This window comes from Oncorhynchus nerka, linkage group LG24, assembly GCF_034236695.1.
Source record: "Oncorhynchus nerka isolate Pitt River linkage group LG24, Oner_Uvic_2.0, whole genome shotgun sequence".
In the NCBI taxonomy this organism is placed as follows: domain Eukaryota; kingdom Metazoa; phylum Chordata; class Actinopteri; order Salmoniformes; family Salmonidae; genus Oncorhynchus; species Oncorhynchus nerka.
The window spans coordinates 13,093,261-13,107,818 of record NC_088419.1 but is presented as its reverse complement, the minus strand read 5'-3'; the positions used below and the strand labels follow the sequence as shown (position 1 = coordinate 13,107,818).

Here is a 14,558-nt window from a genome sequence, read left to right as displayed (position 1 = left end):
GCATGTTTTTGCTTCATGCATATTTCAAGGCAGTGCCACACGTGCTAGGATATTGCTGGTGTGCATATCCAACTCCAATGAACAGCGGTACCCCCACTGATCACTCCCTTCACCCACTTGCTCCAGGCCTCCAGCGGCGCCGTCTCATCCCTGCTCCCCTGCCGGACACCTCCTCCCTGGGCAGAAAGGCCTGCGTACCAGGCCAGTGGGTGGACTTGCCCCCCTTGGGAGGGACCCTGAAAGAGCCCTTCGAGATCAAGGTGTACGAGATCGACGACGTGGAACGGCTGCAGAGGAGGCGAGAGGGTGCCACGGGGACAGAGGTTAGAGATTCTCCATCTGCTTGCTTCTTGGCATTCTAAAGTGGTGTGTGTGTGTGTGCGTGCGCAGGCGTGCATGCGTATGTACACAAATTAGCCAGACTGTAGATTCCAGAATATTTTGACTTATTTCTCTGGGAATGTTATTTTATTCGCTTTTTTCCTTCTCATTACTTGCATAAATGTTGTGCATGTCACACCTGTTCACCTTTTGACCTCACCAAAGGACAAAAGGAATTCCCTCCAGTAATTGTCTACTTTATAAATAACATTTCAAGATTATCATGGCTGCGTAACAGGCATGGCTCCCCTTCGCAGTGGGCTAAAATTAAGGAGGACAGTCCAGTTCATATAGCCTCAACTGAACATGCCCCAGATTAAAAAGCAAGGCTACCTAAACTGTCTCGAACCCTAAATCCATCCACTACTAAGAGTGACACTAGGGGTGGAGGAAGCCCAATGAGGAAGAGGGGAAAGTAGTGGTGGAGGAAGCCCTATGAGGAAAAAGGGGAAACTATTTGTGGAGGAAGCCCAACGAGGAAGAGAGGAAACTAGGGGTAGAGGAAGCCTGATGAGGAAAAGGGGAAACTAGGGGTGGAGGAAGCCCAATGAGGAAGAGGGGAAACTGGGGATGAGGAAGTCCAATGAGGAAAAGGGGAAACTAGGGCTGGAGGAAGCCCAACGAGGAAGAGGGGAAACTAGGGGAGGAGGAAGCCCAACGAGGAAGAGGGGAAACCAGGGTTAGAGGAAGCTGAATGAGGAAGAGGGGAAACTAGTGGTGGAGGAAGCCCAATGAGGAAGAGGGGAAACTAGTGGTGGAGGAAGCTCAACGAGGAAAAAGGGAAACTAGGGGTGGAGGAAGCCCAACGAGGAAGAGGGGAAACTAGGGGTGGAGGAAGCTCAACGAGGAAGAGGGGGAACAAGGAGGGGAGTAAGCCCAAGGAGGAAGAGGGGAAACTAGGGGTGGAGGATGAAGGTTGGACCTGCTATCTGGGCCCTCGCCTGATTTCTCTTCATGGGCCTCTCCACTCTCCATGTCCACGGGTCATTAACCATTCCCACCAGTGGGACCCAGTCACCCAGTGAATAGTTTAGGACCAAATTACCCAGTGAAAAGTTTAGGACCCATTCACCCAGCGAATAGTGTAGGATCCAGTCACCCAGCAAATAATGTAGGACCCAGTCATCCAGTGAAAAGTGTAGTGGGTAAAATACATCAATTCTGCCTGATGGTGCTTTGATTTATTTTCAATTAGGAAAAGATGATCTTCAATTCGTCTTTTAAAGCCTGTCATCCCGAGCTCTCCAAAATGAAGTATTTTAAGTGTGTGTGTGCAATGTGCAATGTGCATGTAACTGTGTGTGTGTGTGTGTGTGTGTGTGTGTGTGTGTGTGTGTGTGTGTGTGTGTGTGTGTGTGTGTGTGTGTGTGTGTGTGTGTGTGTGTGTGTGTGTGTGATTAATTGCATTTCAAAGTGCATCCATTTAGATTGTGTATTATCTTTGCATTAGCGAATGTTAATAATGTATTTTTTTCTGCTCTCTCTCTCTCTCTCTCTCTCTCTCTCTCTCTCTCTCATCTTGCAGCCATTCCAGGATGTGGAAAAGGTTTGTTCATTAAACTCGATGGATGTGCCTTGATTATTAGATCATGTGCTAAAATGGAAGATGCATGAAGCATGGAATTAATTCATTCTGCTATGCCTTGTGAAATAGACACATTATATTGTGGCACAAATGTGTCCAAAAACTAATTTTGTGCAAAGCCAATAGTGCAAAAGCAATTGACCTCGCTTGTAGTGATGAAAACAACAGGTCCAACTAACAGTTCCTCCAGGACTTTGAGGTGTCTTTTGCTTTTTTTCTGTGGGCTAAAATGCTGGATTTTGCTGCAGCAATTCTGACATGTTGCATGACAATTTGCGAGGATTTTGCCAAATCTGGCACAAAATTGCGCTGACGGGGTAAATGTTTGTTGACCTGGGGCTTGATTGAACCACTTTATGTGGTAAAAGTGTGGTGATTGGTTAAAATTGCGAACCCTCTTTTTGTGATGCAGTGATGGGACTGTTGTTTGCTGTAATATCGCAGTGATTTGACTGGTTTATGTGGTAATTGCGATCACAGACTCCTGGAGGGACTGAACCAGGAATAATCTGTTCTGTTATTCTACCTTTCAATAACTTGGTACTGGTGACTATGTCTACACCTAATCCCTGAGCTCAACGTTTGTCCTGGAGATTAAAGCAAAGCGAGAGATTAGCGTGGATGCTAATTTTATTTATCCTAATTAACCCCAGCAATGGACAGGGGGCTAAATCTCCACAGGTTAGCCGCTCTTGATTACATTTTGAATAATCTCTGAACCTCCCTCTCCCGTGTGTGAGCCTCCTCACAGCACACAAACTCCTAATCGAAGCATCCGGCTAAAGATACTCCTCTCTCTCTCTCTCGCTCTCTCTCTCTCTCTCTCTCTCTCTCTCTCTCTCTCTCTCTCGCGCTCTCTCTCTCTCTCTCTCTCTCTCTCGCTCTCTCTCTCTCTCTCTCTCTCTCTCTCGCTCTCTCTGTTTACTTCCCTCCCTCCATCCAAGTCAGGGTTTCTCCAGAGGGAGCACACTCAGCTCCTTTCCTCCACTCGTCTTTTGTCTCTCTGCTCACTCCATCCATCCTTACCATTTACTCTCACAGGGACTGCTGTACTTCAACGCAAGACTGAGGATGCTGGAGAAGAGGCAACAGCGGATCAGGGAGCTGAGGGCCAAGCACGAGAGGTTGAGTGGGGAATTGGAGGATGCCAAGAGCAGGCTGATGCTGGACCCTGGCAAGTGGACCGGAGAGTGTGAGTAGCTTACTACAGAAATCTGGTGTACTATTTCAAGTGTGCTTAAAGTGTACCACCTTGTTTTGTAACTGGGTTGTGTTAAAGATGGACTTTTATCCAACAGTCAAAGCAGCATTCAGCTATTCTATTCTATTTTACACTACATGGCCAAAAGGATATGGACACCTCTTCAAATTAGTGGAGTCAGATATTTCAACCTCACCCGTTGCTGACAGGTGTGTAAAATTGAGCACACAGCCATGTAATCTCCATAGACAAACATTGGCAGTAGAATGGCCCGTACTTAAGAGCTCAGTGACTTTCAACTTGGCACCATCATAAGATGCCACCTTTCCAAACAAGTCAGTTCGTCAAATTTCTGCCCTGCTAGAGCTGCCCCGGTCAACTATAAGTGCTTTTATTGTGATGTGGAAATGTCTAGGAGCAACAACAGCTCAGCCGCAAAGTGGTAGGCCACACAAGCTCACAGAATGGGACCGGCGAGTGCTGAAGCGTGTAAAAATCATCTGTCCTCGGTTGCAACACTCACTACCGAGTTCCAAACTGCCTCTGGAAGCAACGTCAGCACAAGAACTGTTCGTCGGGAGCTTCATGAAATGGGTTTCCATGGCCGAGTAGCTGCACACAAGCCTAAGATCACCATGTGCAATGCCAAGCGTCGGCTGGAGTGGTGTAAAGCTCGCCTCCATTGGACTCTGGAGCAGTGGAAATGCGTTCTCTGGAGTGATGAATCACACTGGCAGCCCGGCGGACGATTCTGGGTTTAGCGAATGCCAGAATAACGCTATCTGCCCGAATGTTTAGTGCCAACTGTAAAGTATGGTGGAGGAGGAATAATGGTCTGGAGCTGTTCTTCATGGTTCGGGCTAGGCCCCTTAGTTCCAGTGTGGAGAAATCTTAACGCAACAGTATGCAATTACATTCTAGATGATTCTGTGCTTCCAAGTTTGTGGTAACAGATTGGGGAAAGCCCTTTCCTGTTTCAGCATGACAATGCCCCCGTGCACAAAGCGAGGTCCATACAGAAATGTTTTGTTGAGATCGGTGTTGAAGAACTTTACTGACCTGCACAGAGCCGTGACCTCAACCCCATCGAATACCTTTGGGATGAATTTGAACCTAATCGCCCAACAAATCAGTGCCCGATCTCATTAATGCTCTTATGGCTGAATGGAAGCAAGTCCCTGCAGCAATGTCCAACATCTAGTGGAAAGCCTTCCTAGAAGATTGGAGGCTGTTATAGCAGCAAAGGGGGGACCAATTCCATATTAATGCCCATAATTTTGGAATGAGATATTCAACTTTTGGCCATGTAGTGTATCTGTTGTTTGCTCATGTCTTTACAAATGATTGTTACTTGAAACGTAGCTTTGCGCTAATGAATAAACCATGACTGCTTCTCTTAGTCTCACGCTCAGCTTTCCTACATTTAGCCTCTCTGAGGCTATTGTAAGTGGACAACAAAGTTGCGTAACTAGCTGACGATTCCAGGCTGTGCTAGCCTCTGTTGGAGTTGGGCCACACGAGAAACATCTTGAACATAATAGTAAACAAACCCTTCCAACACTGTAGGAGCAGCTTATCTCCCAAGCTCTTCAATATGACATCTGCCCCAGTTACTACAAGGTTCCCTATGCCCTATAGCAGTGCCATTGCACTCAATGAAATGTGGACAAATGTATTGTGCAGGTGTCAAGCAAATGTGTGTGGTTGACCTCATTGTGACCTTGTAGTTAACGCTACTTGTGGTCCATATTGGGCCAACAGCTGAAACCACTCTCGCATACATAAACACTAACATTGACAAAGGAAGCGACATTGGCCAATAGCTTTTTTATTTTGTGATGGGTTTGATTCTCTTAGGTTCCTTTCTAGAGTAAACTGTTAAAGCGGTAAAAACTATTTTCTGCCGTTGTCAATGTGGGAAAAGACTTTTAGGGAGGCACTTACAGTATCTCGCACACAGACTAAAGGCAAGCGAGTGGATCTGTTCTCCAACCCCCAAATAGACAAAACGGCAGAACAAGGAGGCTATTTCCAGTTGAGCGGTGCAGGTCGCCGAAGGTTTCCCTTCCTTTCTAGCTGAGCTCTATCCATTATAATCTATTTCTGGAAGCTTCTTTACACACCAAAAGCCTCCAGGTCTTCAGCAAGGGAAAGAGGCCACAGTTTTTTGGAGGTATAATAATAAAAAATAAATTCTTAGGGGATGAATCAGCTTTAATATTGCGGCTAGATTGTTGCTTCCATCAATGTTATTGTCTGCATCGTTTCTAATCCCCCATATATATATATTTTTTTTGGGGGGGGGTATATATATATACTGTATGTATATATGTGCATGTATATATATATATATATATATATATATATATATATATATATATTCATACGTATACACATATATATACATACAGTTGAAGTCTGATGTTTACATGCACTTAGGTTGCAGTCATTAAAATCGTTTTTCAACCACTTCACAAATTTCTTGTTAACAAACTATAGTTTTGTCAAGTCGGTTAGGACATCTACTTTGTGCATGACACAAGTATTTTTTCCAACAATTGTTTACAGACAGATTATTTCTCTTATAATTCACTTTATCACAATTCCAGTAGGTCAGAAGTTTACATACACTAAGTTGACTGTGCCTTTAAACAGCTTGGAAAATTCCAGAAAATTATGTCATGGCTTTAGAAGCTTCTGATAGGCTAATTGACATCATTTGAGTCAACTGGAAGTGTACCTGTGGATGTATTTCAAGGCCTACCTTCAAACTCAGTGCCTCTTTGCTTAACATCATGGGAAAATCAAAAGAAATCAGCCAAGACCTCAGAAAAAATGCAAATGCTGGAAAGGTACCACGGTCATCTGTACAAACAATAGTACGCAAGTATAAACACCATGGGACCACGCAGCCGTCATACCACTAAGGAAGGAGACGCATTCTGTCTCCTAGAGATGAACGTACTTTGGTGTGAAAAGTGCAAATCAATCCCAAAACAACAGCAAAGGACCTTGTGAAGATGCTGGAGAAAACAGGTTTAAAATTCTATATCCACAGTAATATGAGTCCTATATCAACATAACCTGAAAGGCCACTCATCAAGGAAGAAGCCACAGCTCCAAAACCGCCATAAAAAAGCCAGACTGCGGTTTGCAACTGCACGTGGGGACAAAAATCATACTTTTTGTAGAAATGTCCTCTGGTCTGATGAAACAACAATAGAACTGTTGGACATAATGGCCATCGTTATGTTTGGAGGAAAAAGGGGGAGGCTTGCAATCCGAAGAACACCCTTCCCAACCGTGAAGCATGGGGGTGGCAGCATCATGTTGTGGGGGTACTTTTGCTGCAAGAGGGACTGGTGCACTTCACAAAATAGATGGCATCATAAGATAGGAAAATGATGTGGATATATTGAAGCAACATCTCAAACATCAGTTAAAGCTTGGTCACAAATGGATCTTCAAATGGATAATGATGCTAAGCATACTTCCAAATGGATAATGATGCTAAGCATACTTCCAAATGGACAATGATGCTAAGCATACTTCCAAATGGACAATGATGCTAAGCATACTTCCAAATGGACAATGATGCTAAGCATACTTCCAAATGGACAATGATGCTAAGCATACTTCCAAATGGACAATGATGCTAAGCATACTTCCAAATGGACAATGATGCTAAGCATACTTCCAAATGGACAATGATGCTAAGCATACTTCCAAATGGACAATGATGCTAAGCATACATGGCAAAATAGCTTAAGGACAACAAAGTCAAGGTATTGGAGTGCCCACAAAATTTGTGGGCAGAACTGAAAAAGTGTTTGCGAGCAAGGAGCCCTACAAACCTGACTCAGTTACACCAGCTCTGTCAGGAGGAATGGGCCAAAATTCACCCAACTTATTGTGGAAAGCTTGTGGAAGGCTATCCAAAACATTTGACCCAAGTTTTAAACAATTTAAAGGCAATGCTACCAAATACTAATTGAGTGGATGTAAGCTTCTGACCCACTGGGAATGTGATGAAATAAATAAAAGCTGAAATAAATTATTCTCTCTGCTATTATTCTGAAATGTCACATTCTTAAAATAAAGTGGTTATCCTAACTGACCTAAAACAGGGAATATTTACTCTGATTAAATGTCAGGAATTGTGAAATACTGAGTTTAAATGTATTTGGCTAAGGTGTATGTAAACTTCGGACTTCCACTGTACATTCACATACATGAACATATACATATAGATCTTCATTATAAAGGGTTTAAACACTGTTTCCCATGCTTGTTCAGTGACCTATAAACAATTAATGAACATGCACCTGTGGAACGGTCGTTAAGCTTACAGACGGTAGGCAATTAAGGTCACAGTTATGAAAACTTAGGACACTTAAAAGGCCTTTCTTTCTCTGAAAAACACCAAAAGAAAGATGCCGATGGTCCATGTTGATCTGCGTGAACGTGCCTTAGGCATGCTGCAAGGGGACATGAGGACTGCAGATGTGGCCGGGGCAATAAATTGCAATGTCCGTACTGTGAGATACCAAAGACAGCACTACAGGGAGACAGGACGGAAAGCTGATCGTCCTCGCAGTGGCAGACCACGTGTAACAACACCTGCACAGGATCGATACATCTGAAGATCACACCTGCGTGACAAGTACAGGATGGCAACAACAACTGCCCGAGTTACACCAAAAAACTCACAATCCCTCCATCAGTGCTCAGACTGTCCCTAATAGGCTGAGAGAGGCTGGACTGAGGGCTAGTATGCCTGTTGTAAGGCAGGTTCTCACCAGACATCACCGGCAACAACGTCACCTATGGGCACAAACCCACTGGACCAGACAGGACTGGAAAAAAGTGCTCTTCACTTACGAGTCGCGGTTTTGTCTCACCAGGGCTGATGGTCGGATTCGCGTTTATCGTTGAAGGAACGAGCGCTACACCGAGGCCTGTACTCTGGAGCGGGATAGATTTGGAGGTGGAGGGTCCGTCAAGGTCTGGGGCGGTGTGTCACAGCATCATCGGACTGAGCTTGTTGTCATTGCAGACTATCTCAACACTGTGCTTTACAGGGAAGACCTCCTCCTCATGCGGTACCCTTCCAGCAGGCTCATCCTGACATGACCTTCCAGCATGACAATGCCACCAGCCATACTGCTTGTTCTGTGCATGATTTCCTGCAAGACAGGAACGTCAGTGTTCTGCCATGGACAGCGAAGAGCCCGGATCTCTATCCCATTAAGCACGTCTGGGACCTGTTGAATCGGAGGGAGAGGGCTAGGGCCATTCTCCCCAGAAATGTCAGGGAACTTGCAGGTGCCTTGGTGGAAGAGTGGAGTAACATCTCACAGCAAGAACTGGCAAATCTGGTGCTGTCCATGAGGAGGAGATGCACTGCAGTACTTAATGCAGCTGGTGGCCACATCAGATACTGACTGTTACTTTTGATTTTGACCCCCCCCCCTTTGTTCAGGGACACATTATTCCATTTCTGTTAGTCACATGTCTGTGGAACTTGTTCAGTGTATGTCTCAGTTGTTGAATCTTGTTATGTTCGTACAAATATCTGCACATGTTAAGTTTGCTGAAAATAAACACAGTTGACAGTGAGAGGGCGTTTATTATTTAGCTGAGTTTATATAAATAATATAATATATAAATAATATTGTTAGTGTTACACCCGAAAACATGACAAAAGTAAACAGCCAAAGGGAATCAGGACATTTACTGATTCCCGTCACTCTTTTCACGCGGACATAAAGAACCGTTTACTAAGGTGGCTGAATTCAAAAGTAACCCACCTCATGACTTTACTACGGATATAGAGGAAGAGAAAAATACTTTTGAAATCCTTGTCTTTGCAAAAATCCTGTGCGTGTGTTCTCACATGTGCAGACGGGTTGGGGGTGGTATGTGTACCGGTATGCGTCTTGAAATCAATAAGGCATTATTTTCCCTCCGCTACATCTCCAAACCCTATTTCCCTGAGATGTTTCCCATTGGTTTAGGGACCGCCGGTTGGTCCAAGTCCATGATGGGAGCAGTCAAGCTATATAAATCATTCTTTCATCCTTTCATGTTGTGATTATGAGGGTAGTGTGTCTTCAGCAGCTTCCATCAGACATACCAGCATATCCAGCCCTGTTATAGACATGTCATCATTACTCTTCATGTCCCTGTATGACTTTTAAAGCTGTAAAAGGTGTGACGATGGATGAGCGGTCACAGTGGAGCGACACAGTTATAGAGATTAGTAGAAGTACTGTATCACATAGTGAGCCGACCTTGTTTATAGTGCATCATGGGATGCGCTGATAGCAGGCTTGGGGTAAATTCCAATAAATTCTATCTCTCTCATTCATTCTCTGATCTCTCTCTCTCTCTCTCTCTCTCTGATCTTTCTCTCTCTCTACATCTCTCTCCCTTTCTGATCTCTCCTTCTCAACTTCTCTTTCTAACCATGTCTGGTGTATATTAGTAGGTAACATGTTAGTATAGGGGGTAAACAGTGTCTTGTACAAGTATTCATCCCCTTGGAGTTTTTCCTATTTTCTTGCATTACAGCCTGAGTTGAAATTGATCTTATTTGGATTTCATGTAATGGACATACACAAAATAGTCAAAACTGGTGAAGTGAAATTTACAAAATAAAAAACGGAAAAGTGGTGCGTGCATATGTATTCACCCCCTTTGATATGAAGCCCCTAAATAAGATCTGGTGCAACCAACTACCTTCAGAAGTCACATAATTAGTTAAATAAAGTCAACCTGTGTGTAATCTAAGGGCACCACCAAGCAAGCGGCACCATGAAGACCAAGGAGCTCTACAAACAGGTCAGGGACAAAGTTGTGGAGAAGTACAGATCAGGGTTGAGTTATCAAAAAATATCAAAAACTTTGAACATCCCACAGAGCACCATTAAAACCATTATTAAAAAATGGAAAGAATATGGCACCACAACAAACCTGCCAAGAGAGGGCTGCCCACCAAAACTCACAGACCAGGCAAGGAGGGCACTAATCAGAGAGGCAAAAAAGAGATCAAAGATAACCCTGAAGGAGCCGCAAAGCTCCACAGTGTTATGCCCTGACCTTAGAGAGACGTTTTATTTCTCTATTTAGTTAGGTCAGGGTGTGATGTGGGGTGGGCATTCTATGTTCTATTTTCTATGTTTTGTATTTCTTTGTTTTGGCCAGGTATGGTTCTCAATCATGGGCAGCTGTCTATCGTTCTCTCTGATTGGGAACCATACGTAGGCAGCCCTTTTTCCCACCTGTCTTTGTGGGTAGTAAACTTTGTTTGTGGCACATAGCCCTTAAGCTTCACGGTTGTGTTTGTATTGTTTATTGTTTTTGTCTGCGTCATCCTAATAAAAATAAATATGTACGCTTACCACGCTGCGCTTTGGTCTACTTCATTCGACGGCCGTGACACACAGCGGAGATTGGAGTATCTGTCAATGGGACCATTTTAAGCCGTACACTCCACAGAGCTGGGCTTTACGGAAGAGTGGCCAGAAAAAGGCACTTGCTTAAAGAAAAATATATATAAGCTAACACGTTTGGTGTTCGCCAAAAGGCATATGGGAGACTCCCCTAACATATGGAAGAAGATACTCTGGTCAGATGAGACAAAAATGTAGCTTTTTGGCCATCAAGGAAAACCCTATGTCTGGCGCAAACCCAACACCTCCCATCACCCCGAGAACCTCATCTCCACAGTGAAGTCTCATGCTGTGGGGATGTTTTTCATTGACAGCGACTGGGAAACTGGTCAGAATTGAAGGAATGATGGATGGTGCTAAATACAGGGAAATTCGTGAGTGAAACCTGTTCCAGTCTTCCAGAGATTTGAGACTGGGACGGAGGTTCACCTTCCAGCAGGACAATGACCCTAAGCATACTGCAACATTTAAGCAGTATAAGGGGAATATTTAAATGTCTTGAAATGGCCTAGGCAATGCCCAGACCTCAATCTAATTGAGAATCTGCGGTATGACTTAAAGATTTCTGTACACCAGCGGAACCCATCCAACTTGAAGGAGCTGGAGGAGTTTGGCCTTGAAGAATGGGCAAAAATCCTAGTGGCTAAATGTGCCAAGCTTATAGAGACATACCCCAAGAGACTTGCAGCTGTAATTGCTGCAAAAGGTGGCTCTACAAAGTAAAGTATTGACTTTGGGGGGAGTGAATAGTTAATCACGTTCAAGTTTTCAGTTTTTTTGTCTTATTTCTTGTTTGTTTCACAATATAAACTATTTTGCATCTTCAAAGTGGTAGGCATGTTATGTATATCAAATGATAACCCCCCCCCCCCCCCAAAAATCATTTTTAGTTCCCGTTTGTAAGGCAACAAAGTAGGAAAAATGCCAAGCGGGTGAATACTTCCGCAGAAGTAATTGAAAGAACCCCTTTTTTCAATCATTTAATTGGAATTTCTGTTTGACTCCAACACTGACTTATTGCGCCTCGGATCACCCAATATAGTGAAACGGCATTAGGATAAGCTTTTCACCACAGATATGAAAATTCCCTCTACCTACATGATGTATGGTCAACAAAATGTCAAGAGTGGCTCCATCTTTTATCTGTTTTTTTTAAATTCTGAACTTTTCTTGTACATCTGATGGCGTTAGCTACTGCTCATCGCTGATGCTAATCTCTCCATCTTTCTCTCTTTTTCACCCTCGCCCCCATAGTTGAGGTGGACCCCGATCTGGACAAAGAGTCCCAGGAGTACCTGGAGGCTTTGGAGCAGGCCACGGGCGAACTGGAGTACTGTGTCAACCTATGCAAGTCGCATGTCATGATGGAGACCTGCTTCGACATTGTGGTGTCAGCGACCGCTGTCACGCAAGGGGGGCAACAGAAAGGAGGTGTGGAGGTGTGAGAAAGTGAGAGCAAGTGAGAGAAAGTCGACGTGAAAGGGCAACGGAGCAAAACAAGCACTTCAGAGCCTGAGAGACTGATGATAGAGTCAAAGCAGGAGAAAAGGCGGATGGGAAAGAGGACTAACGTGAAAGTCAACCGGTGTAGGTTACAGAGGTTACCATATGAATAGATAAAGGAACAGAGGTGCAGGTGTGCTTACTTGTACAGTAGAGAAAGCCTGGCCTATCAGAGTACAATTAAATGGAACTTTGGACTAACATTCTACGTTTCCTGTGGGAGGAAGGAAAGCTCTAACCGAGGACGACCGAACACCTTTGTCACCGTCACCAGAATGTGCCTTGATCAGACTGATTCCAAGGGAATATCATTTTTTTCTGACCAGTGTTAGTCTTAAAAACCAGCTTACCCGAGCAAACTCTAAATGTATTCCTTATGAGAAAAATTGTATTTTGTATTGTATTGTTGTATAGTGTATTTATATGATTACAAAGTATGTAAAAAAAATAATATCTTTTTGGGTATGATGAAAAAACAAACCATGAATAAAATGAGAGAAAAACAATAAGTTGATCATTATTGCATACCCGAACCTTTGCCTTTCTTTGTGTTCAAAAATGTTTTACAGCCTTCACCGCCAGTAGTGAGAAGTTCTGTTGGCCAATGAGTTTCCTTTGAGTAAGGACAAATGTTACGCAAACGTTTTTATCCGTTCCGAATGTCTGCGCAAGTAGAAGGCTGTCAGGATTGATTTGAGCTCAAAACTGACTTGCGGTTGTTTATAAGCTCAGTTTGCAGTCAGTTGTGCAGAAAAATGTACAGTCCATACGGAATGGCACTGTCTCTTATAGTTACCATCATCTTGCGAGATTCTGATCTGCAGAGAGAGAGAGAAAGAGAGAGAGAGAAACATTCCCAAAGGTCTTTGCAGAAGTCTTTGACCTTGTGGCGTTTAACTAATATGACCGGTGGCAGCTCGTAAATCAGCCAGTTGCCATTTAAGTGCCCAAGACTTGATTCAATGCCCAGTTCTGCAGTGTGTTAAAGAGAACAATGTTGAAAATCTGTACCAGATTCTGGACACAATTTCACTCATTTCTACCTGCTTGCAGTGTTGGGGTATTAACATATTGTATTTGTTTTGAAAGCTACCCTTTTCATAAAATATATACATTTATCAAACATTTCACTTTATAACAGGTCAATTTGGGGGCTGGATTGGTGATGGAATTGACCCAACTCTAGCTGAGCCATTTCCCATGGGTATCCTTGTGAATGAACTCACAAAATATGAATGAGGTTTGAAATGTATGCCTAAACTTGTTTAAATCAAGTGGCTATGTGAAGGAAGCACAATATGATGTCTGCCTCCGTAAGGGTTAGAGGTGAGAAGCCAAAAGGATGACCTGCCAACAGCCAATGATATGAGGAAACTAGTTCTGACTATGCATTCCACCCCCTTTTCACCCACCAATGTGCAGTGAGTCTAATACCACAAATACCACAGTGCTGGGTTATTCACTATATAGATGTTGCACTGTTGCTTTTTGTCCTAAATGCTGAATGCTTGTTTATCTCAAATGGTTATTTGGTCTTCCTGCAAGCCCTATGTTAGTACGTCATCTCTGAGAACTTCTCTAGAGTCGTATCAATGGGCTCATTGGGCCAGATAGGGTATAGATGCATTGGGCCAGATAGGGCATAGATGCATTTTCATTTCCCTCTGGACTGTCAAGAAGTCAAACAGTTACCTCTTGGCTGTTTCAAGTGTTTTCCTTCCCTTGTAAACATATACTGTACGTCCGTGTTAAATGACCTCGGTTAAGAGGTGGAAACCATCTAATGAAAATATACTCTTCAAAAGAAGACAAAAGTCCTACCATGGAGGAATTCTCAGGCCCTTTTTAGAAGTTGCTGCATGAGATCAATCTTATCATTTTCGTAACATGCCTTGGTATTCAGTTTGAAAAAAAGTTTAGCCAAACAAACACATTTCTGAGATGTGTTGACCAGGTAATGTAAGATATTTAATATATAAACCCTTTTTCCTATTGTCTTTGGTTTTATACTGCACAGTTTTCTAATAATTTGTAAAAAAAAAAGTAAAAACAAAGGAAATGTATAGTATTACAGTTTGCATTGATTCATACGTGTCAATAAAGGATCTTAATCCTCTTGTTTCTAGTAGACTGTGGGAATCAAAGTTATTTACTTATTTTTCACTTCTGATACAGAAGAAACATTCTGAGCGAACCATCAGTGTGATTTCCTTTATTTGCAATTGATTACATTTTGGCCTAAGAGTACAATTTATACTTTGTGTCACATCCATATCATGGACAAGCATCCTATCTACATCAAACAACACTATCTCTCTATGATAGCATTTCAGACATTTGAAATTATCTCGCTGATCAATTTGCCCAAGCACCTGGAAGCATTTGCATATGGGACCAGAGAAGAGAACGCACATGCTGCATACACGAACTCCTG

At 43.2% G+C, this 14,558-nt stretch overlaps 1 protein-coding gene across 3 annotated transcripts in view; it reads left to right on the top strand.

The window, feature by feature from the left end:
• kif26aa (kinesin family member 26Aa) overlaps positions 1-14,249 on the top strand; it is a 191,312-nt gene extending 177,063 nt beyond the window's left edge. For 2 of the 3 annotated variants that reach the window (XM_065008628.1, XM_065008630.1), the window contains 4 exons: positions 127-323; positions 1,907-1,927; positions 3,008-3,158; positions 11,876-14,249. In XM_065008628.1, coding sequence (XP_064864700.1) covers positions 127-323; positions 1,907-1,927; positions 3,008-3,158; positions 11,876-12,066 — 560 coding nt within the window. In that variant the 3' untranslated portion in view covers positions 12,067-14,249. The remainder of the gene's footprint in view (positions 1-126; positions 324-1,906; positions 1,928-3,007; positions 3,159-11,875) is intronic. The other variant, XM_065008629.1, reaches the window with a different exon arrangement.
• Positions 14,250-14,558: the final 309 nt, after the last annotated feature.